We start from the raw sequence: 26,265 nt of genomic DNA on the forward strand, positions 1-26,265 counted from the left end.
GCAATAATATTTTGCTTATTGATTCTGCGATGCGAATGGAAATGGGAACCCGGCGCGGCATGCGGAAGTGGCGTTCTGGGTAAAACTTCCGGGTTTTTGTGCGAAAAGGTATTTTCGCACCGATTCCATCTTATTTGACTCTGAATCTCTCTTTCTCTCTGTCCCTCTCGTACTCATTCTCTCTCATCGATGTGTAAATATTTTGGACTCTCTCTCGCATTGTTTGCGATCCTCGCCAACTAGATATGCGAAAAGAGTGAGTGGGGATGATGATGATATAACATCGCGTACGTCAGAGTGAGTGCGATGAAAGGTGTGGGAAGCTGTGCGAAAGACGGAGTACGAAGAGTCGGCGGTGGTTGGAGGCATTTAGTGATCCGTGCTGATGCTGGGGTAAATAAGTATTAATTACATTCAGACGTGCCCCGGATCCGAGCATTTCGCTGCTGTTTGCGGACATCCTGGAACGTGTGTTTAAACTGTCACGTTCGATTTAAAATCCAAAACAAATATACGATTTCCCCATCCCCCCAGGGGGATGCGTTTCATGTTTATTCCCCAGATCATCAGCTTTTCCTATACAACTCTCCATTTTCACTCGTCATTTATTTTATTTTTTCTCTTTTGTTTCATCACAACCTACTATGTTTTTCTTTAGAAATTCTAATTAATTTATTATGTATACATTATCAATATTTTTCAATTAATTTTCAGAAATTTCTACAATTTCTTTATTTACCAATTAATAAATTAATAATTAAATTATTAAAAATTTAATAGTTTGCGTAATTAGTAAATAAATTAACCCAACAACCAAAGTATTTCTGCCAAATTTTCATTTAAACGTTAAATATTTATAGAAACATATAAAAAGTTTGTTTCGAAAACAATTTTCACAAAATTTGAAGTCAAAATATTCATATTTTTCTTGAAAAAGTAGTAATTTCTACCAAAAAGTGAATTCAAACGCAACAATCTGTGTTTCTGTAATGTTAATAGTTACTTAAGTATACAAGTGTATTGAAATATAATGTAACGAAACTTATCTATAATTTTACCAAAAAGTGTATTCAAATGCAACAATCTGTGTTTCTGTTATGCTAATAGTTACTTAAGTATACAAATCGAAAACAATTTTCACAAAATTTGAAGTCAAAATATTCATATTTTTCTTGAAAAACTAGTATTTTCTATGATTTTTTTTCAATATTCTAACTTTATTTTCAATTGGGAACTTTCATAAATTTAATTGAAGTAAATCAATTAAGAAAAATATTAAATTTCATTGGAATCAAACAAAAAATGAAAGCAGATCGAAGATGTTAATCATACACATTTCAGCAAACAAACGATACACATTGCGAATCCGCAACAGCCAGAATTACACAATTAATTAACAAAATCAAACATTGAACAGACATTGCCTTGCGTAACAACAAAATTGTTGTTATAGGAATTAGCTAATATTGATACGCAAATTTTATACATATTGAATGCAATTATTTCGCTAATTAAACGGGGAACCAACTTAATGCGCGCATCGAAAACGTTTATTTACTGTTCACGCAGCAAACAAACAAACAAACAAACAACACTTTTGCTAATTAATAGTTCGCATTGAAGGGAAAACAAATTGATATTTCGCAATGCGATTTCCAAAGTTCATCAAGCCAAAAACTACAACGCAATGAACACAAACTATAATATGAACATTTTTTCGTAATTATTGTTTGTTGATTACACAAATACGTGCAGCTAACCTACATATAATGTTAACACTAATTAAATTATTACAATTGTTGTTGCATCTAAATATTTCATTAATTTGTATTTATTTATATAAAAAGTAATGAATACTATAAAATTATGAATTCTAGATTTACAACAAATTCATTCAAGTATTTAAGAATGATTATAGGTGAAATTGCAACAGTTTACAATTCGTGGAAAGCAAAACGCTGATGGAAATGGAATCGAAATGCGAATCATAATTGAATTTTAAACGAAATATTGACCAAAAAGAAACAGATAGCTCGACCAGTTTGTACATGTTAACAGGATTAAAGTTGCAGTAACTAGTTTCAGCAACATTTTCAGTTCGATTCAATAGTTTGTCAAATTGAATTTACATGATAATTATAAATTATAATAACAATTCCTGTTGCATATTCTCTTCATTTGGAAATATTAATGCATTTCTAAAGAATTGAATGCAACTTAAACCTATTGTATTTCTGTTTTTGTAATGTTTTATGAATCTTCTAGAAATGTATGAATGGAGAATGGAAATGAATTGCTGAAGGATTGGATGAAAACTGAGTGGGGCAAAAGACAGAATAAAATTTCGGCTGTTTCGCGAATGCGGATGGAATGCGCACATCCGGCCGTAATAAATTCGGAGATATGCGACGAAATCAAACTATTAAACATGTCTGCAGTTGGAACGTTAAACTTAAATATGTGCTCGCCTCTTGCAGCACGAATTTGGATTCCGCATGCAAATTTCTGCCATACACATTGATATAGAGAAGCGCATACTGCTCCGCACTCCACAACACACACACAACATGCATTCACTGAAACCAGACGCATTTTCATCCAACGATCCTCATTTTCAAATACGAGCAATGAAACAATAAAATATTGACCATTTCAACTACAATTTCAATTACAATTAACACAATAATTTTGGATGATAACTATAAGACGCACCACAAATTTACGAAATAATTAGAAAAACGTACATCAAATCATCAAAATCCAATCAATAATTACAGTCTTGTATTACGAAAAAAAAGTTACGTAAATTTATTGCATTTTCACTTTTATTTTGCTTAAAATGAAAATAAACACTATAAATTTAACTTAAACTTAATTTTCACCACAAATTTACGAAATAATTAGAAAAACCTACAGTACGAATAGGCTTCATCAAATTATGTGTTTCCGAACTTAACATTTTGAAAATATCACAGTTTTTTTCTCCCGTTCGCATATTTCATCTTCTACACTTATTAATTTACAAAAAAAAAATAATAAATCTACTGAAACTATTGTAAAATGCAGTTTCTACAAAAAATAGTATACGAAATTGTTTCATTCTGTGCATATCTTCGATTAGTCCGGATTCATTAAATGAATTCTGATGTCTTGTAGTTATGTAATTCTCTAATAGATTCTGTTTTCTTTTCACTCGATATATCTTTGATAGTTGACTTTGAATTATACTTTTACTGTTAAAACGACCCTATTTATGCGACCGTTATTATACTACATTCATTTTATCGCCAATATTTTAGTTCTGCTTCGCTTATTGAAATCCATAAGATTTCAGATCTCCAAAAAAAGTTTTCATTAATCTGAATTCTCTATATTTTCAGTCTGTATTTTTACATTTCATTACATTAAACAATTTGTATTAATCTTAATTCTCTTCATTTTCAGTCTGAATTTGCAGATTTAATTAGTTTCAATTTTAAGTTTGCATCAGACTGCTGCTTCGAAAACAACCCTCGCTAAAAAAATGATTCAAATATTATCGACTTTTCGATTTTTGATCGTTGTTACTGCAGCGACGTTATGTAGTGTACATTTTCAGTTTCAGCCATCCAAGGCACGTCGGGCCTCTGCCGTTCGATATTCATACTGCATCGTCACACACACACATACCCAGACAGAAACACACGTCGCATCTATATCTATATAGATTTTTATTTATATATATAGTCAGCGAAAATAAAATGCGCTTCCGTGTGTGAACCCCACCGTATGGAGATAAATGAACTAAACATACTGAAAGTATCTATCTTCACGGGAACTTGGCTTACGCAAGATAAGGTTGATGCCGTTCGCCTGGAATCAGCAAGCTATCATCATCAGAACCGAAATCTAAGCGTCTGCCTTTTCGCATCCAAACATACCATCATTTATCCATCAAAATCCAATCAATAATTACAGTCTTGTATTACGAAAAAAGTTACGTAAATTTATTGCATTTTTCACTTTTAATTTGCTTAAAATGAAAATAAACACTATAAAGTTAACTTAGACTTAGGTTTCACCACAAATTTATAAAATAATTAGAAAAACGTACAACAAATCATCAAAATCCAATCAATAATTACAGTCTTGTATTACGAAAAAAAATTACGTAAATTTATTGCATTTTCACTATTGATTTGCTTAAAATGAAAATAAACACTATAAAGTTAACTTAGACTTAGTTTTCACCACAAATTTACGAAATAATTAGAACATCGTACAGTAAGAATAGGCTTCATCAAATCATCAAAATCCAATCAATAATTACAGTCTTGTATTACGAAAAAAAATTACGTAAATTTATTGCATTTTCACTTTTAATTTGCTTAAAATGAAAATAAATAAATTTTCAGAATTTGCTTATTGTCTCATAATTCATTTTATACTCCCTCTGTCCGAAAAAAATGAATTAAAACTACATTTTGTATAGATTTCAGTTTGAGAAAATTTATTGGAATTTCTTCCTCCTGTTAACATAATTGATTCCATACACGTTTGTAATGTTATAAAAACGTTATTAAGAGTATTTTCTATCTAATTTATTAAATGCATCTTGAACACATTCAATCAATTGTGTTCTGAGTAAATAATCCAAATCGAAAACGTTTAAATCGCTTGTAGTTTTGACTTAAATTGAATAATCTAACCATCAGTAGAACGTTGTTCTAATTGTTCTTTGTTCTTCATACACTTTAATCGCTGTTGCAAGACGTTGTTCATTAGTCAATTACTTCTATTTGGCATCTCTTCTTTGCAAATTAACGTTATTTGGGTTAAAATCCATTCTGAAATTACAGCGGAGAATATTATATTTTTCTTTAAGAAAAAAACTAATTTTTGATCTTCAAACTCCAACTCAACTCAAAAGCAACGACCGTCAAATATGTTATGTTATTTAATAAACCAATATATTGAGTATTAACAGTTGCTTTTGAAACTCTAGATAATCTTAGATTTTCTTTCAAACGTATACCAAATTTTCAGACAGAGGAATCATTTTTTTATCAATGAAAATAAACATAATTATAAACTGAGACCTTCCAAACTGGAAAACGCGAAAGAATTACTAAAAATATTGCAATTTATACTTTTCATATTTTAAAATCAAATTTATTATTAAACAATTAACGAATGTCAAAAAATAGACGCAGGTGTTTCTTATCTTTGCAGCTGCAACCGAAGCGCAGATTTTTCATGCAGGTGTTTAATTTATGTGCAGGTGTTTCAATTAAAGTGCAGGTGTTCATGCAGATGTTCAATTATTTTATTGTTTTCTTATCTTATCAGCTGCAAAAGTTTACCAATATTTTTGTTTCCAATTAAAACTTGAGCAAAACCAATTGTAATTTGATAACAGTAAAATTTAATTATTAATGAAATTAATTAAAGAAATTTACCTGTCGCATGCACAAAGGCACAATCGTACAATTATTTTTTTTATTCTAAAATGATCATTTATAATTTGGGTAAAAAGACTTGTGCAAATTTGGATTATTATTTTAACCCATTTGTAGTGTCCCAGAGATGGATTTCTGGACACTTTGGGATATCTTCTTCTGTTGTCTGTTGTGGAGCCTTAGGTTTGAACGAGTTTTACTTTCGGTTTATTATTAAAATATTCGATTAAAATATTGATTCTTTCACGTTCTTCCTAAGACTAATTACAAATACTTATTCTACGTATAATAACGGTTAGACCCAACATATTATATTAATATTTTATGTAATTTTAATGAAAATGAAATTATGAAACACAAGTTGCGTAAGGTAATTAACCAGTTTCTATATCTCTATATGAGATAAACAATAATTCATACTTTAGTTTACAATTCATTTAAAATGTATAAACATTAGAATTTATCTGTGAGAAACGTAAATAATAATTACTAAGTTTTAAATAATGTATTAACAACCATTTGTTAAAATGAAATTCGTTATATATTTTATATTTTTTTTTTAAATAAACGAAATAACTTTTCCCCTTTTTAATTTAATTACGATCCACGAGATGGGACATAAAGGAAACAAAAATTACACGAAACGAACAGCACAGCAATGATAATTCCATAAAGAATATTATTTTCAATGCGTTTAATGGACGTGCGCATTCATTTTCACATTTCGCTCGTTACACTATTAAAATACTTGTTGTTTCCACATCCATATGTTTTGTTTGTTTGCTCGTTACTTCCCTTCCTCCTCTATACACACATCCTCTTTTTCATTTATTTCATTTTGTTTGTTGTTTTTACTATTTTCATTTGTTTTTCATCCGTTTTGTTTCGCTTCAATTTTTTTTCCCTGTATTTTTATTGTTGTTGTTGTTACTGTTGTATAATCTAGTTTTCATTACGTCCGTGTAATTATTTGGCGGAATTATGGTTCGCGACCGACCTGACGCACGGAATATGAATAATAGTCATATTTCCATCGGGTTCCGAATTAAATTTGTCGTCCTGATAAACTCTGTACTATATAGTGTGTGTGTGTGTACACATAGTTCGTGCCTGCACATCCGTCCATTCAATTGTATTTTATATATTTATATATATAATGCACTAATTGCATTATACGCGTACATTCGTAACGCAATTTTTGTGTTCCCTATTTACTGCGTTCGAGCGCGTGATTCAATTCCGAATTTAATGAAGTGAATTATTTCAATTCATCCAACACTTGAAAACGCACATGCAAATGTTATATTGATTATTTTCGATGATGCTGCAACTGTTGTTTATCTTATTTCTCTTTATTTCGAGGATGAAATTAACAAAGTTAGAATTTTCGGATTTACATCAAATACGCGCCGTTTTGTTCCATAACTTTTGTCCATTTTGAAGGCAAATTTCATAATTTTGCGATTGAAGAAATCCTCTTCTCTATTGGTAAAAAACTTGACCTGCTCATTTTCACAAGCCTCTCTTGAGACTAGTTTTCTACCATCATCTTATTTACAATTCTGGAATCTTCTCGTCTAGCGCCTGCTTCAATCTAGTCAGTTGTTGACAGTATTGAATTGAGTCCGAATTGAGCTTATAGTGGAGGATTTTCTTCCAATCCCACCAAACACACAGCAAAACCTTCTTGATCGTTAATCCGGATTTGGCGATTGTTTTGGCCGGTTCACCGCGGTTGAACCACGATCTTTTTCGCCTGTTGTCCTCATTGTGACACATTTTTCATCCGCTTCAAAAATGGGTCGATTTCGTTGCAAAGAATCGCAGGCATCAATTCGCTCCAAAAGGTTCTTCTGCATCAATTCGTGTGACACCCATACATCGAGCTTCTTCTTGAAACCAGCTTTATGCAAATAAATAGTTCCAAACGGTTTTCTGGATAATCTTCAGTTCCTGGACAATAGAATAAGTGCTCGCATGCCGTTCCATGATTTTATCAACATTTTCGACCAAAGCATGTCTCATCTTCGACATCCATATTACCAGAACGGAAGCATTGAAACCAACTATTGCATACTGTATTGGATCCATAAACAAAACAATTTTTTTGGCCGCCTGCTCCGATTTTCTCCTTGGTCCTAGTGGTACTGAAAAATGTATCGAATTTTTCTCTGTTTTTACCTCCATTGTGGAACGCTCTAACACACAATTATTTCGAAAATACTCAAAATAAACTGTTAATTTGTTTATACGAATCCATTTTTTATTCTAATTATATTATTTCGTGCAACGTTTATCATTATCTAAATTTGATATATCGAGTAGATTTAGTAGACAAAGCAAAGCCTTTTCAAATTAATTACATTCTATATTCATTATTAATCATTCATTCATTCAGTTTTATTCTTTGAGAATCGAAATTCTGTTCGTAAACCGAAATTGTTTTTATACATTTAACATAAATAGTTTTGCACTTTTCAAACAAAAGCCTTAATTTGACTATCATTGCAAGTTTTACTTTAATATTTTGCGAAAGAGAACGTGCAAAGTTTTTTTCGCTGCGAGCGGTACTCGTGTAATTAGTCGAAGAAAAGCCCATCATCGCGTACAATAATAACTCTCCAGTTTTGTCATCATGTCTAATCATCAGCCACTTGGGGGGACGACGACGTTAAAGTAATCCACGTGAACGGGGGGAGGGGTAGTTGTTCTAGGATGGTAGAAGGAGGAGAGTCGAATGATAAAGACCCGGCGCATCCACCTTTCTACCCCGAGGATGGAGAGAACGTGATGGCAATCCCAACGCGGGCCTAGGTCGCATCCCCTCGTTCCTCATCTTCTCCACTTCCTCTCTTTCCGGCGAAAGTGCACACTAATGCCAATTAACTCCACTACTACTACTACCACCACTCCCGTCAACTAATTCGACATCTTCCAGTGCTGCTGCATTCTCAGACCGTTCTCCTTCCCAACACCGGGATAAACCAGATGAATTATTTATACTTCCGATTTTTCAGACAATCCATTTAAATAATGGACGAACCAATTAAACCCCTTGCGCGCATAATCTGAATCGCATCCACAGTTTATCAACTTTTCTTGAGCGCTTTTAATTATGTTTCGCGTTTCACTTGATGTTCGCGCGTAATTCATCGATTGAGGTTAGTTTGTGCTGAAGGAGAGAGAGAGTGCGGAAAGGGGAGAGTAGTTTGCATGGCCTCCCCCTCGAGAAAGTTGGATTGTTAGCGCTGATGATATCCAAAATCCCATTCGATGAGGTATTATCCTCATCCCCAAACTCCCGAAACTCCTCTCTCTCACCCCCATAAGCATACACTTTGCCGTCCCTCGAGCTGGATACTCTGCTGGGGATACTGCTCAAATCAGGTAACCCACCCCAAAGCAAACGACTTCCTTGATCACATTGTGTTTACCACAAATACACAAAAGTATTAAAATTGTTTACCCAATACTTTCCCATCATCTCCATTTATCTATTGCACCTTTCCTCACCATCTTCACCTATTCATCAACGAACATTATCTACAAGCTGAGTCCCATTCACCAAAATCAATGTAATAATCCAACAGAATCAAATCCCCTGGACGTTTGGAACTCAACGTCGTTTTTCGTGTAGTAATAAAGCTCTTCACTACCATTTACTACCTAAATATTTATTAAAGAATTTAATTGATAATTTAACGTTAACAAGAATAATAAAAATCATTGGTGCACTAGTTTTTTGTATAGTGAAATTATTAATGTATTAATTAAGGAATTTATTTCATATGACTATTACAATAAAAATACATACATATGAAGATATAAGTAAATTTAAAGGTGAAGCGAATTCGTTCAATAAATTTTACTTCACTACAAATATTAATTCTCATTATAAATTATAAACTCTCTCATATATTAGACTACTATTACTCAGTAATGTTTACTATATTGTTATAAAAATGTTAAATATTTCTTAGAAAATCCATAAACTTCGTGTTTTTATATTAGCTAGAGATATTAATTCCATGTTTAATTTTCAGAATCAAAAATAGAAATTATTGAAATATTAGAATTGGCTATCGACCAATTAACATCTTCCTTTTGTCACATCCTGTGCACATCCTTTAAGGGAGTAACAAGTCAGGATGGCCGAGTGGTCTAAGGCGCTGCGTTCAGGTCGCAGTCCACTTCTGTGGGCGTGGGTTCGAATCCCACTTCTGACAACCCTTTTACATCCAGAATAATAGCACAGTGACACAGTTCGCTTAACATTTCAAATAACTAATCTTCTATGTAAATAATCTTTGTAATTATTATAACGATGTTTCATTTTTTTCATTACCTATTAACATTTCCAGATATTTATCATTTCTGTTGATTAATTACAACAATCCATGTGTAACTTAAACGACATTTATAACGATTATCACTATTTTTCACCTCTATTATTATATGCATTTCATTCGTGGATCATCGATTTTAGAGCGACCACAGCCAACTACAGTACAAAACGGTCTGCGCCTACACACACACACACACACATATATATACACACACAAATACTAATGCATACAATCGCCGTATCCACGCGACGATCTAATTAACGTTATCCGGCATTTATCAATAACATAATAATTAATGGAGCAATTTGTGTATTATAAATTGAGCAAATGTACGTCATACGTTCATACCTTTTAGCATAATTCGTCCATCGTAATTGCCTTGAATAAAACAGAAACGCGCACACGCAGAGCAAACAAACACACCGTAATTATGGCCACAAGCTCAATGACACATATGACATCAATTAGAAATGTTGAACAACTTTGAAATCACTTACAGTCATACATTTATAATAAAAAAAAACTTGATTATTAGCGATATTACAATATGTAGAAAAATGGTACTTTTTTTCAGTCACGTTTCTTTCATTATTATGAGAAATGGAGAAAATTGTAAATAACGTTTAACCGTGTTTCGTTCGTTGCGAGTGCTTGTCAGATAAAAGTGTTTATGGGGGGTGGGGGCGGCGGAAAATTTTTGCGGGAAGAGGACGACGTGTCCTAGGGGACCAATAACGCGGAAAGTTGATATCGCGCGCGCTCTCTCTCACACGAAACTATATTTCGCACACTATAAATTGGCGCATAAACTGTTACAATTTAGTTTTCGAAACGTGGAGTGAGAAAACTATGCCAGGCTGTTGTTGTTCATCGGGTCGTGAGGTGGGATAGTTCCTTAATTGCCGGGGCGCAAAATTCTTGGGCAAAAGTTAAAGCACCCGCGAGACGCGAACAACCGCCGCCGATTGATGAAACTGGTGAGTGGAAAGAAGAAAAAAATATATAGTATTGAATGAGAGAGAGAGTAAAAGGAAAATAGAAAGGAATCTTCGGTGTTGCAATAAATGCGATTGAATCAATAAGATTGCTTTTGGTAGGGTGGTGAAGGTGGCGAAGGAAAAGGGGCTGAAAAGTGGTATTATGTCTGTCGTGGGGGGAGTTTGGTGGTGGTGGTAGCAATAGCAGTTTGGGAGTTATCTACATGCCTTCTCTTCTACCACCACCACCCTCTACAATTCCACTCCCTCCCCCCCCGCAGCACTTCTTCTCTGCAGCCCCAGATAACATACATGCACACAAGTCTCTTTGCAACTTACAATTTCCTGTTAAAGTAGACGACATGCGGTTCCGGATCCGAACTTTATATATATACATATATATATGCACATGTAGAATACGTATATAGCAGTGAAGCAACTGTATTTGCAGTAAACCGTATAGGAGTTAGCCAATATTCTAAATATTCGTCGCGGGGGAGCGACTACTGCGCGGCGACGTTTATAAAAATCAACTGAACGACGTCCGGAATCCCGCATTGCATTGCAATGGAACAATTGCATTCCCCAATGCGACACGACAACGAAATCTTAGGATCAACAACTCGTCCTCGAATCCGGGTCAATTCCCCTTTTTCCACCCTTCACCAAAACAACGACCTTGTTAACAACAACTATTATTATTATTATTACAAGTTCGTGATTACTTATGCGAACACACAATTCACATGCAATATGATAATATAATCTTCATATCGTCTCTTCCGCCATCAGTCTCAATCTTATGGTTGATCTCTCAAATCTACCAAATATCACGGATATCTATATATCATGAGGCTGCAACAATTCGGTTGTCGTCATAAACATAATCCAAAATTAAGCTCATCATTTTGTAATATGTCTCGATGATGATATTTGTAACGATAATAAAATTCTGAACAATCGCAATTAAATATTTGGTAATGGAACAATAATCTTGTTAATGTTGTAATTAGTGTTTAAATTCGTTTCCAATATAAATTGTTTGTATAAGTCAGACGTTGTCAATCTATTTATTTGTTAATTTATTATTATTAATCATTTGAAAATGCTTTTCGAAATAAAACCAAAACATTCGTACTTTCATTTCATTTATTGTTCGCAATAACCACTTGAAATTACTGCAAACAATACTAAATTGTTTCACTTTATAATTGCATTCTATCATATTTAACTTATTGTTAACTATTCACAAATATTCAATTAATAATACTTATTTTTCATTTGATGGTCATAACTACTGTACATTATTTCATTAATTATATTTTGTAAGAAAATAGATTTATTGGTGTTCTTTATAAGATGATAGTTTGCACCTACAGAATATAAGCAAATTTGATATCTAAGTAAACCTAATATTCTTGATTAGCAAAATTGAAAATATTCACTAAACAAATATTGGTATTAATTTTACGATATCTAATATACTTTTAGAGTATATATATTACAAACAATACAACCCCATATTATATCAATAAATATAAGATACATCCATCATGGTAAATTGTGATATTGCATTTTTGATATTTAACATAAAGCAATGCAAATCACATTAACTGTTATACTATGAGTAACAATACATTATTCAACTTTATTCCTAAATTTATATCAATACAAAGTAACAACTTTTTTTTTAAATATGTAATGTAATGGTGAAAGCGTCTGATTTCTTTGCATTTTATTTGATAAAAACACGAACATCAGCAATAGAATAAAACAAGTTTACTACACAATGGACTTTATTCGCTCGGATGTGCTTACTGCTGTCGAGTTTGAACGAAGGGCTAAACGCTTCGCCAGTTCTTTGCTTGCGTCCATCCTCCTCACGCTCGACCAAAGAACTTCAAGACAAATTCATTCTTATTACAATATTTTATTGTTACTCATGTTTTATTACATCCATTCAATTCCAAAACTTCCAGATACGTAGAGCGAATATTGAATGAAACGTTAAAACGTTAAAAGTTTATTAAATTTCAGCAATTTTTTTCAGTAAAATCATATGTATTTCAATAAGATTCATTCGTTCAAACGAAATAGTTCATATTTTTTTTCTTTGATTAACATAGACAAAAATCTTTTAACAAATTCATATATTATTAAATTTCTACAAAGATTTTCATTGATTGAAACAACAAAAAAAAAAGAGTTAATATTTGGAAAATAAGGAACTCAATGTTTATTAACTTCATATAAAACTACAAATATATTACATTCATTAGAAAAAATGCAATGAATTCAATTACGAAATATTAAGTTAAAGCTTAAAAAACGAGAAACTGCATATAAAACTCTAAGTAAATTCAATAGAAACTATGAAATTAATTTTATTACATAACATTGAGTTTATAAACTCTAGAATTATGAAATAACTAAGTGTTATCATCCAATAATCTAGCAGAAATATCAGATCATATATACGTTGTATCGGGAAGCGAAAGAAAGTTAATTTTTCTATTCGTTCGGAAAAGGAATATCTTTTGATTTTAAATGTAATTTATACACTTGGAAATGTGCACATTCTCGGTTCGGTTATTTTCCATTCCACATAACTGGGGAGAGTGTATATTGGTAATGGGTCGGCAGCGAAATATTTCCTTATCTTATTATATCCGAAGCCATTGTCGCTCGAGACTGGAATGAGAGGAACGAGTGGAAGAAGGTTTCAAAACCAACCCCAGCAGTAATTTAAAGCACTGCAGCAAGAGAGAGAGCACAGCGTGAAGGGGTTGTAAGGAGTTTTGGTCGAGTTGCACACACACACTCTTCCTATAAAGAGAGGAATAGCGCGGAAATGGCCACAGTTTAAAACTGCATTTCCTAACTGGAAAGCAATAACCAATAAAAACCGAAATTTGATTGCGCAATTTTTCGCAGCGCTTCAGAAACAAACCGGTCCGAATGATAACGCGAAACTTTTAACGGATTTTATTAACACGAAGCTCCTAGGATTCAATTTCGGCTTCACGTACGTAGCCAAGTTTTTAGCGACGCAACTTACGCTTCCACTTTTCTTTATGCTCTTAAGGAAAACAGTAAATATTTTTATTGCGGCGCAGTTCTGATTATACTAAAATTCAATACGTTTTCACCTGCAAATATATATATATTCAATTCGTATTATTTTATTAAAGACAATAAAAATTGATTGAAATCAATTGAAATGAGATTTAAAAACTAGATTTTTATTTATCTGATTTTCCCGCATTTTTAGATATCTTTAAGGTATATTTTTATAAGTAATAATTTTCAAAACCATTAATCCATGATTTTTATTAAGTATTATATTTCATGTCATTTACATTTTCAAGTAAAAAATTATCACAAAAGTCAAATAAAAATGTTACAATTTCTATGATTTTCAATAAAAATTTTACTATAAGAACAATCAATCATTTTTATTGATCTAAATAACAAATTTTAACTTTAATTTTATAATTTCATCAAGGATTGCACTAATTACATTAATGTAATTAAAATCGTAACAATTAATCTTTTTATAATTAAATTACATATATTTCTTTCATTATTATTATTAAAAACATCGTCGTACAGCGATAATAATTCATAGTTACATAATATTTTATTAAATTTTCTTTTGATCCATTATTTTAGTATTATCATTATTATTATTAACAAGATGAAATAGGTGCGCTGCAAAGGCAATTCTCAAGTTACGTAAAACTTAAGAGCTTGTTTAGTTGCATAATCCGAAGCGTAAATATTGAATGTTCCTTAATAAACTTATAACAAGGTACGCGAGGTCCAATCTTCGCGTCCAAAGGAAGGAAAAAGCCCGCCTTGATATCAATATTGTGTTTAACTAGGGGGAGGGAAACGCGCTGCAATATTCTTTAATCACGCTTTTATTAAATTTTCATCGTATTCACTACATCATTTTTATACTCAAGATGCTCAAAACATCTCTTCCTTTTTTTTTGGTGGTGCGTCTTTGATCAATGCAGATTCATATTAATCCGGTTTCATACAGCGGCCGAATCGAATAACCGTACTATGCGAGTCATTAAATTAATGAAGAAATTCCAATGAAATCGAAAATTTAGATTAAAATTGATTCATCAAGTAAAAAGAAAACAGTGTTAAATTTTCTTCCCCAAACAATGTTCGTCTTTGCGATCAATTTCACATTTGATTTTTTTTTTTTTTTCTGTTTGTTATCGGAAAACGAAAACGGTTGTCGTGTAGATTTGATTGCTGGGAGGAGGAGGATTCGTTGATTCCACGCGAAGGTCCTCTCGGAATTGCTGTGCTTTCCGTGTCAAGTGCACGCGAAGTATAAAAAGGACATCAGCGAACGTCCTGATCCGTCTCCTTTTATTATTCATACGTCGATCCGTGCTCTCGCTCTGTGTACACGCCATAAATCAATATCGATGGAAAGCCAAACGGAATGCGTTATTACACTTGTCACATATCCACACGTGTCGACAAACTGTAGAGAAGAAACGTAGTCATCGCATGTTAACATTACGTAAACGCATCCAGAACGAAACGATAGTACTTGTACAAGTCATTCCTATTAGTTTATTCATTTCTAGAAAGTTTAATGTTTACTATAACATCTTGTTAATCCATTGGAAAATTTAGTGGAGCGATCAGAAGCGTAAGCAAAAGACGCGAGATTGAAGTCGGAATTTATATGTAAAGAGTGTGTATGCATTGAGCAAAAAAACTTCCTGAAACTGAAAATCGACGAAGCGAAATTGTTTCATATACACATACGTATACTACGAATGTGTGTATGGCGTTCGTTGCAAGTGGAATTGGAATTGCCGCCACCGCCTCCGCTGACGTCTCATCCGCCCACCAACCCACCCACACCCCCAAAAAACCCCCCGATGTGCATGCATTCGAAATTGAAATTTGCTAGATTCATTCACATTTTAATAAATTTCCGAGCCCCCGGAATGAGAGAGCCATCGTATTTTATTAAGACTTCCGGCGAACTGCTGGAAAATACACACACACACTGTTCTCTCTCCATCTCTTTCTCTATTTCTGTGCGCACATAAACGGGACGAGTCACGATACAAAAAAGAAAGAGAGAGAGAGAGAGAGAGTAAAGTAAAGGAAACATTCACAATAAACTTTCCACGCAAACATTCCAAAGTCGTGCCACTTTTATTATCGTCGCTCTAATCACACACAGTTTATTTTCGACTACAGTTTCCTACTTAAATATAAATATTTGCATTTGAAATAATTTATTTTTTAAGATATTTGTTTGAAATTAAGTAAAAGTAATTTTCATTACTTAATTATTAGTCAATTTCAGATTTGAGAAACTCAATTTTTAATGTTAAAACTCACTTATTCCAATTATTAGTTCTAATCTAAAGAAAGATTCGATTTAATTAATCAATATAATCAAAAAAGAGGGTGAAAAAAAGTATGTAAAATATTCACGGTATGAAAAATTCCAGATATTCTACCAAATGGTGGATGCGCCGGGTTGTTGTTTGTAAATTAGGGCGCGTGGGACGGTATCACGCGGTTTTTTAAAGGGTGGATGATGAGCGGAATGAGGGTAGCAAAAAAATAAATAATACCGCACGAAACGTGCAGATGGTGAGGGCGAAGGGTATTTTGTCGCTGTAAATGAGATATAAGGGATGGAAGGAGAATTGCGTTGAATGGGAAAACTCCGAAGGGCGCATGAAAGGCGATAGAGGATCGGGAAAGAATGCGAATGCTGCCGCCGCACCCCCCCAAAGTGCTGATAAACGGCGTCATTTGTGAATGACTTCAACGCTTTGATCCTAATTTTCATCAACCCTCTAGCTCTTTTCCACTCGCACACTCTCAATCTCGCCGTCGCATTCAAACGTCCACCCCTAAACGTATGTGAAGAAAAAGAGACGAACAACAACAACAAGATACAAGAAAAGAATACACGCTGTACACATGAAAATAAAATACAGAAGAAGAAAGATGTAAATACAAAAAAAAATAGGAACGCGAAATAAGAAGAGGGAAAAAAAACACGTATAAAAGCCGGATGCCTTTTTATTATTATATCACCGGCCAAAATCTTTATTACACCGAATACACACATATATAGATGTAGATATATATATATATCTGATCGCATATTTTTCCCTTTTGAAAAGCTCCGGGAAAATATGGATCCTTTATGAAAAATCTCCTCTTCTCCTTTGTAACATTCGTTCCTTATTTCTCTTCCCATTTTCTTCCCTTTGCACATGTATATATATAATATAAGTAAGTATGTATATACTGAGCACTCGCATTCGCAGCAAAATAACAGCGAAACGGTTTTACCAAAAAAAAAATACCTATATTAATTAGCGGAAGGACGAAATCTCTCGTTTCAAATCTCGGAATTATTATTTTATCCATAGTTAAATATGCAAAAAATTTGACTAAACAACTTAACAATATTTATGTATATTGTTATTTTCCAATGGGAAACTGTTTTCATTGTAAAAACTGTTAACTCGTGCGGCAGATTGTAAACAACAAATTTAATTTAAAAAAATAATATACGTTGGGATATAAGTTCGTTAAGTTGGCGTTAATTCATTTGTTTCTGAAAAAACAAAAGTTGTTTCTCAATTTGTTCAAGTCTAACGATGTTTCATGCTAAATTTCAAAGAAGATCGGTAAGAATGAATAGGAGAAATGCAAGATTAGTGATGTAAAGTTGGTAGAAATTGAAATTCTCTACGGATTTCGACGTCAACTAAAGTCTATGCACATTTTCCAGTATTTTAATAACTTGAAATTATGTTGAGAAATTACAAAAGGATGAAAATTATTTTTATTTTGTTTTTTTTTTGTTCAGCCTACTTAGCGAACTTTTGTTACATTAATTCAGAAATATTTTTGTGCATAAAATAATGCTCGGTAATAATTGGTGGCGCACAAACAAGAATGGAAACGTGCACTAATAAATGGAAACGAATGTTAGCGAATTCGTATGTTGCGCTGGTAAAAGCGAACGTCATCGATTCGTAATTGAATTTTCGCCGGGTCTATTTATTTATATATTCAATTAAATATTAAAACCCCATTCGTGATTAATTACTTGTTTTTATTATTATTAATAATAATATTTTGCGACCATAAATTATTTCTTGTTTTGTTTGTTGTTACTGTTGCCGCAGCTACCATAAGAATAATATACATTTCAAACTGAACATTTTTTTTTTCAATTTAAAATAATAAAAAAAAAATAACGTGAAACGCGTACATCATCGAAATCCGTTTATATAAACTAACAAACACAATAATGTTCATTATTAATCTGTAATAATTTCATGTTAACATTACTTCTGTATGTTATTCAATTACAAAGATATTTGTAATTATTTATTAGCAATAAACCAATACGGAAATTTCTATATATTCAAGTACATACAGTCATAATAACTCGTTTCAAGAAATTACAATTTTCTTTAAGAAAATGAATTTCATGACGAGTGTACATTCCAGTATTTTTTATGAATACATTTTCGTGTCCCAGGATTAAGAAATCCTTGGACACCGTGGATTATCTCGCAGTTAGGTCGTTGCAGAGTCTTAGAGGGGTTTATGAATATTAAATGCAATATTCTTAATTAACTTTATTGTATACATCGAAGTTTTATTGAGAGGTCAACTATATTATTACTAAGAGTTACATTCTCCTCTTAAGTTAGTGTTTATGAAGTAAATGCTCTTCCTTGGACTCTCCCAAATAAGACCAACTTTTAAGATTGACCCCTTAGCTAAGACTTCCTCTCAGTTCGATCCCCCTAAACTATATAATACAAAAATGTGTTCATTTCAAAAAGGGGCTGCATGGGAGAAAAGGGTTTGACCTTGTGGAAAACACCACCGTTTCTTTATCTAAGTTTAATGATCCTGCCCAAATATTTAGAGGCTGAAGAAGGCTGTTAAGTTGTGATACAATAGACGCAACTATACGATTTAATGTGTAACCGTCGTTCGGAATTACTTTTACCCCAACTGGGGTAATTTACAAAGTCTAACTATATTTTGCACAAAATTCCATTTAAACTTTTCTTAGTTAACGAATAGACGATTGTATAATAACAAATTATTCTTTTCTAGAGATAAATTCATTGTATATTTCCGCACTTCGTATTCATAATTATTAGATAACATTGAAATTGAGCGATAAAGAGTGTAATTGACTTTATCTAATAATAAAATTCGTTTCATTTGATTCGAGAATTCCAGTTGGCAGAGGATTTGGTAAATGTTGCCGGAGAAAGCGATGCGGAAAAAAAATAAATGCAACAGATTTGAATTGCAAATCGCATGCAAAAATGCCGGCACAATGAATAAGTTCGCGAAGTGTTTATGTGCATTATATTATTATGTTTATGTGCATCAAATCACAACTTTCACACATTTTTTTCCCCTCAAATATCAGCAAAAATCTTTCGATTCCATCATCAACATACAATGCGCAACAATTATTACCAATAACTGACGACTTTTCTCGCAGATAACGCTTATCGTTTTCTTTTCTTTTTAAAGAACACATAAATAGGATATTTAATAAAAAATTATGTCACCATTTTATGTCGATATTTGAACAAGCCTACTTTACATCATAGTATAATCATTTTCTATTGAAATATAATCAAAAAAAAAACAGGTTTAATTTTTTTTTAATTGCTTTTATTGGTCACAATTATGACGATCGAGGACTTTCCGCCTACTTGAATGTATTTCGTTAAAGCGTTGTTATCGATGGAACTAGGTATTTGATTAAAACTAGTAATACACTATATCAGTCTTATCAAAGCAGTTGAACACTCAACAGCTATTATATTTTGGCACATTTTTTTTTATAAAAAATTCGGTGAGAAATAAATAATGTCGAAGCAATCTGATGAATGTGTAGAAATTAAACCATCCACCGAAAAGATACCGGATGAATACGAGATCGAAAAAGCTTCGGTGCACATTTTCATGCCGAAGGACAGCCGCTACAACACAGTGGTCGAAACGTTCAAGAAGTCTATGAAAAATTGCAGTTTCGAAGTACCAGATGAGAACGTGCATATAATCAGGAGTAAAAAGGATCTCCAATATGTGTACAGTAACACTCAGTTTACTGATGCGGCCGACAAGGATGATAAGACATGTTTGATCGTCGCGTTTTTTGGAGAATCAGACGGCAAGGACATTCATTTGGAGAACGGCGATGTTAGAAATATCAAAGATATTACCTCTCCATTCGTATTCGCTTTTAGGCATAAACCAAAACTATTCTTCATACAGGTAAGTTTTATTGATACACAAAGTTAGATCAGTGGTACATACTTTACATATGTAGGGTTTGAGAAAACTATCGAACATACCAAAGATGGATAGCGTTGATGTAAAGGACACCAAGTTTGACCCTCCGTTGGAAGCCGATCAGTTCATCATTTTCAACACAGGTTAGATACAGTTATTAAGTTACAATGCACGTTATTATACCGATCTCTTTTTAGTTGATCCATATGAAGATATAAACACATTCATGAACAACATCACGTACAATATCGAAGAGAACGGGGAGAGAGACGACGTCTTCGACATTGTCATGTTCTCCGAAACGAATAAAAATAAGAAAAGGCCAATGTTTTTGTCGACGTTGCGCAAGAAATTCTACTTCAAGAAGTCTCCATACAGAGGATACGAATACGAATACATAAAGGCCTGGGAAATCGTCGATGATAAACTGTCGAACAACGCGGTGGATATGATTGTAGATAATTGTAATTCCGAGACGTCTGCAACTTCTTTGAATGATATACCTGCATATTCGTTATCGGGAATCTATAATAATGATATCAATATGATGGATACCAATCCAAATTATAATCTATAAACTATAATCTATTTTACACTTATGTAAATCGACGTTAATAACATATTGTTTAAAACAGTGTTTTTCAACACATGATCCGCAGATCGGCACCGATTCGCAGATATCTTCATGGAAATCTTCAATTCTGTAATTGAAAATTGATAAACCTATGGCAACAAAAATGATTGAATCGATAATATGCAAATAAAATTCGTACATCAACCACGACCATCGCATTAATTTTTTTCTTAATTAACATTCATTTTACATTCAAATAATTATTATATAATCATAATATGAAAATCAAACGAAGTTGCGAAATTGAGTAATAAATAAAAAGAAAAGTTGCTGGTTTGTGTGCATTACGACATACAAAATTTGGAGGTCAATTCGAAAACTGATTTACTCAAACGGGTCGATGTAGAAAAAAAAAAAAAAAGGTTGGGAACCCCTGATATAAGGAATGAATCTATTACCCACCCACATACAATTGAATTTATACTCAACAACTGAAGCGCAGTCTTAAAATACTCACAATTCATTCTTATTGGAGAATACACTTATTATCTATATGAAATTACTATTTTCACCATTGAATGAACGTTTAACTTTGCTTAAATAAGACATTGCTTGAATTTTCATTGAAATCCGGATATCCACTTTCCTTTGTTCCTTTGTTTCACTACTTTTTTTTTTTTTTGTTATTTATTCCCGATAAAGCGTTCATTATCGATGAAACTTGCTATCTTAATCAAACTAATAATATACAATATCAGTCTTATCGGAACAGATAAAACAGACCGTTCGTATTTTACATAGTGTGCAGTGAAAATTCGATGAGAAATCATGTCGAACCTAAATAAACATCCACCAGAAATTAAACCGTCCACCGAAAAGATACCGGACGAATACGATTTCGGAAAAGCTTCCGTCCATATTTTCGTGCCGAAAGATCAATTGTTCAAGAAACTAGTCGACACGTTCAAGGAAGCCATGAAGCATTGCCGTTTCGATGTACCAGATGAAAACGTGCATCCCATCAAGAGTAAACAGGATCTCGAAGATATCTTCAGCAACAGTAAGTCTTTTTGATAACCACATTCAATTCCATATAGTTTTACCGTTTCCTTCAGTCAAAACGTCCGACAATGACGATAAGTCGTCTTTGATCATCGGTTTTTTTGGCGAATCGACGGACAACGGCATTTATTTGGAGAACAACGAGATAATCAAAATCAAAGATATTTCCTCTCCGTTCGTGTTCGCTTTCAGGAACAAACCTAGACTGTTCTTCGTGCAGGTAAGATTGTTTGTAAACATACCAAAAAAAAAAACGAGATTTCTAAACAAACGATTATAGGGAACAAGGAGACCATCTCACAGTCCTAAAACGGACAGCGTGTGCAAAACGGACATCAAGTTTGACGCTCCGCTGGAAGCGGATCAGCTCATCGTTTTCAATACAGGTTAGATGCAGTTATTAAGTGACTAAATCTAAGAAACCCAATGAATTCTTTAGTTGATCCATACGACGATATAAACACGTTCATGAGGAACATCGCGTACAATATCGAGAACAACGGGGAGAGAGACGACGTCTTCGACATCATCATGTTCTCCGAAACGTCGGACAAGCTGAGGCCGTTGTTCTTGTCGACGTTGCGTAAGAAATTCTACTTCAAGCAGTCTCCATACAGGGGATACGATTACGAATTCATGAAGGCCTTGGAGATAAAAACGAATCCGTCCATCGTTGTGTACGATTCGTCGGTAGACAACGGTATTTCGGAGATGCTGGATGAACCAAATAAGGGCAAGTACAACCGTTCGTTGCCGTCTCTGAACGAGAAATCTTCAGATTCGAAATCGCGAATCTACGATAGAAAGATCAGCTTCACGGGAATCGATCCACCGAGATCGCGCAGCAATTCTGTCCAGAAGCCTAAGAAACCTGCATGGAAGCCATAATCGGATCAAAGTCTACAATATTTAATCAACGACATTCTCAGCTATAGTTCTGATCTTAATATATTTAGCTCTAATGTATTTATTGTTATAATAAGTTAATCCCAATAATAAATTAATTGTAAACTATAAACTCATAATTCACATAATTAGGTATAATAATAATAATTAAATTTAGCTTTGAAAGTGAATCATTTACATTTGTTATCGAAAAAGTATGAAAACCAAAGTTTGTATTTATTTCGCATGCAAACGAGATTAGATTCGTTACCTAAACACGATTCGGTTTGTTAAAGCGCTATCAATTTACGAATTAATGTTAATCTAAAGACTTGATTTGCATTCGAGCCAGATAGAGTGTGATTGATACGTTAATATTTAGATGGGATGCAAATTAATGTGTGCGCCCTTTCGGTCAGCCGCCCTCTAATATTTGGCGGTTTGATGGAGGTACGAGATGTGTGTGTGTTTGTGTGTGTATGCAAGAGAGTTAATGGTGGCCGATTGTAAATTATCCAAACACGCAGCGGCGGTTAACATATGGACGCGATAGATCTTTAAAGGCATGGACCCGTGTGCGCGCCCTATTCCCGTTTATAAATTACGGCCGACAGGGTACATTGCAAATTGGCCCCGGAATCGGTTTCGCATTAGCCTAGGTTTATGCAGCACGGCGATTGCCCCCGTAATTAATCGGTTTATTATGAACGCATATTCCGTACACAACACACACACACACACTGCACACTCGCTCGTACGTAGTACACTCACTATCACCTCATAGCCAGTATTCTTGGCCAACCTCTAAAGTTACCAACTGTTTCAGAACAATCTACAATTTGCAGCCAGATCGCGGCTTTTTGACCCCCCAAACTAACATATTGCAAAATTGAAATTAAATACTAAATAAAAGAGTACGTAATCATTTAGTTTCAAATTCTAATAAATAATCACTAAACAATTCTTACTAATTACAATGCGAGTTTTGACTTTAGGAAATAAACTATTTATGTAATCATTAAATTTCAAATTTCAACAGAAATCACTAATAGTTTTTTAAATAATATTATAATTACAAAATTCCTTAGTGTTTTCGAACACGACACAATCGACTGCTAAACATGGCCATTAAGAATATTCTATTCGTTACAAGAATAATATTGATTATAAAGAACAACATTGATTATAATGTGAAATATTAATAGTAATATTTCTCGATAAAGCAAATGAAATTACTTACATTTTGGAGATCTTTCTTCTTCATTTTGTTGACTTCATCAAATCTGAAACAAAAAATAAAGAAAATTTAGTTAATTATAAATTTGCTTACAAAGTTAGAAAATTTATTAAAATCTTTATAATTGAAAGGAAATATTAAGTACATAAATTTGAAAGTTTAAATTATCCTCTTTTCTCATCTATCTAAATAGTATTTTCACATCCTGTGCACATCCTTTAAGGGAGTAACGAGTCAGGATGGCCGAGTGGTCTAAGGCGCTGCGTTCAGGTCGCAGTCCACTTCTGTGGGCGTGGGTTCGAATCCCACTTCTGACAATCCTTTTACATCGCATAAGCCACGACAACAATCCAAAAACCTCCAAGATCATCACAGAAATGATTAATGCAAAAAAAAAAACATTTTGATGGTTCAAGAAGAGTATTTCTGAGACTTTCGGAGAACAAGTTTTAAACACGTAGTAATAATTGCGTTTTTAGTATATTTAATACAACTTTTGTGTAAAATTATATATGCAAATACTATCAGTGACACACTTTGCTTAACTTTCCAACAACTAATCTTCTCGATTTCCACTGTCAACATAACCTTGCGATAATTAAATTTTCTTATCTAATCATGTGAGTAATCCATCCTTATAACATTTAAGAAGTTACGATTTAAATTACATAAAAAATAATAATAATAATAAAAGTAAACAAAACAAGAGAATTAAATCAAATTGATTGAAACCAAAAAAAAAAAAAAAACACACAATTGTTTCCAGCACTTTTATCGCAATAACAACAGTGAAAACCGAAAACGACGCCCCAATTATATCAATAAATTACGCGAACGTTTGTATTAACAGTGTTTACTTCCGGCCGCACGGACTTCAATGGTGCTTGACGATTGGTCGTACGCACAATGGGATTACGTAACGCAACGCACCGCACGTAAATGCAGTTAACGAAAACTCTTTCAATATGAATTTAAGTGAATCAGAGGAGGCCTTTCTCTGCCCAAGAGGATAATCAATAGATTAAGGAGCCGTGGCGAATTGTGCGCGGAACGAGGAGGACTTCTTTCGTTCCGACTGCTCAAAATGCGCGCCGGTGTTTACGCTGAAACAGGTCGATTTTTGCAAAGATAATCCAATAAATTTCGTGGCCTAATTGAGTTTGAGGTGCGGCTGAAAGACGATTTGGCCGTGAGGGAGCGAAAAAAACATGTGCGAGAGAATGAGAGCAAGTGAGATAGAGCGAAGAAGGGGAGAAGAGAACGGTGCTAAAGGAAACAAGTGGTTTCGTCAATTGATCCTATTAGTAGAACTTACCCGTGGTATTACTGCTAATTTGGACTTATTACGATTCGTATTTATGTTTATTACTACATTTTCCTCCTAATTCTTCATCACTTCACTTTTTCATTCATAATTACACTTATTGCAATAGTTCAATGATATTCAAAGAACGTTACGTCAACTTTGACAAGCAATAAAAAAAACCAACTAACGTCAATAATATTTCAACGCATTCTTTATGTGTTTAAATTTAAATCATTCAATTAAAAATTCTTAAATATCAAATAAATAATTACAAAATGTGAAAACAAGTAAAATGCTAGCGAAATCAAACAGCAAAACTAATAACGAAAAGCATAATTTAAATTGATTTGCATGTATGAATTGGAAGAATTTAATAAATTTCAATTAAAAAAATTTCAGAAGTTTTTTTTTAGTTTCTCGAATACTTCTGTAATATCATGAAAACAAATAAAAGTATTAATTAACAAGAAAAAATTACTCGTCCACTTGAGAAATCAATGATAAAATTTCATATCAGCTATTGAAGTTTTACTGACGAATTTAAATTGATACATTATTTTACGTCATTACATCTTGAATTTACGTTTCCTCAAGTCAGATTATTTCTTTATTTGCGCAACAACAATTATGATAAATAGAAGATGTGATTCTAATATATATTAACCTCGAATAGTGCGGGTACTCGCTTCGGCCAACTCTTCGAAACCGAACTAATCGAAGACTTTCAAATAAACAGCACAAACATTAAATTTCGTGAAATTGAAATATTATCATCCTTGCATTTATTTATAATAAGATAATCTTTTGTTTAGTGAATCAATTTCCTTCTTATTGTATGGAAACAAAGGTTTTTCTTCGGTTTCAGAGAGGCGAGTGGTGAAACAAAAGAATTGGAGTGAAAAAAAAAGAGGGAAACAAACAATAGAATTAATGCGGCGATTGGTTGATGAAAAGAAGCCCAAATTTTTTTTAACTCTCTTTTGTTCATGAAATTAAATGCGGCTTTGGTAGGATTGAGAATAGCAACTAAAAGTAATTGATTTGGTGGATTCGCAAAGTACGTTGGAAATATGTAATTGGAGATGG

The 26,265-nt window shown here is 33.1% G+C and overlaps 2 protein-coding genes and 2 non-coding genes across 4 annotated transcripts; all 4 read left to right on the plus strand.

Annotated features, from left to right (window-relative positions):
- Nucleotides 1–9,580: 9,580 nt before the first annotated feature.
- Nucleotides 9,581–9,664, plus strand: Trnal-cag. The gene has a single exon. It is a non-coding gene; the product is annotated as a tRNA-Leu (tRNA).
- A 9,953-nt stretch (nucleotides 9,665–19,617) lies between these two features.
- LOC108560081 lies at nucleotides 19,618–20,891 on the plus strand. The gene is made up of 3 exons (XM_017917520.1): nucleotides 19,618–20,097; nucleotides 20,153–20,258; nucleotides 20,313–20,891. The coding sequence occupies exons 1-3, from the start codon at nucleotides 19,690–19,692 to the stop codon at nucleotides 20,690–20,692; spliced, it is 894 nt and encodes a 297-aa protein (XP_017773009.1). The 5' UTR covers nucleotides 19,618–19,689; the 3' UTR covers nucleotides 20,693–20,891.
- A 616-nt stretch (nucleotides 20,892–21,507) lies between these two features.
- Nucleotides 21,508–22,738, plus strand: LOC108560082. Its single transcript, XM_017917521.1, has 4 exons — nucleotides 21,508–21,749; nucleotides 21,805–21,971; nucleotides 22,032–22,137; nucleotides 22,191–22,738. Exons 1-4 carry the CDS (start codon nucleotides 21,518–21,520, stop codon nucleotides 22,637–22,639), a joined length of 954 nt encoding a protein of 317 aa, XP_017773010.1. The 5' UTR covers nucleotides 21,508–21,517; the 3' UTR covers nucleotides 22,640–22,738.
- A 1,368-nt stretch (nucleotides 22,739–24,106) lies between these two features.
- Trnal-cag lies at nucleotides 24,107–24,190 on the plus strand. The gene has a single exon. It is a non-coding gene; the product is annotated as a tRNA-Leu (tRNA).
- The last annotated feature ends 2,075 nt before the right edge of the window (nucleotides 24,191–26,265 follow it).

This window comes from Nicrophorus vespilloides, unplaced genomic scaffold (genome assembly GCF_001412225.1).
Source record: "Nicrophorus vespilloides isolate i.1.1-1 unplaced genomic scaffold, Nicve_v1.0, whole genome shotgun sequence".
NCBI lineage: Eukaryota > Metazoa > Arthropoda > Insecta > Coleoptera > Silphidae > Nicrophorus > Nicrophorus vespilloides.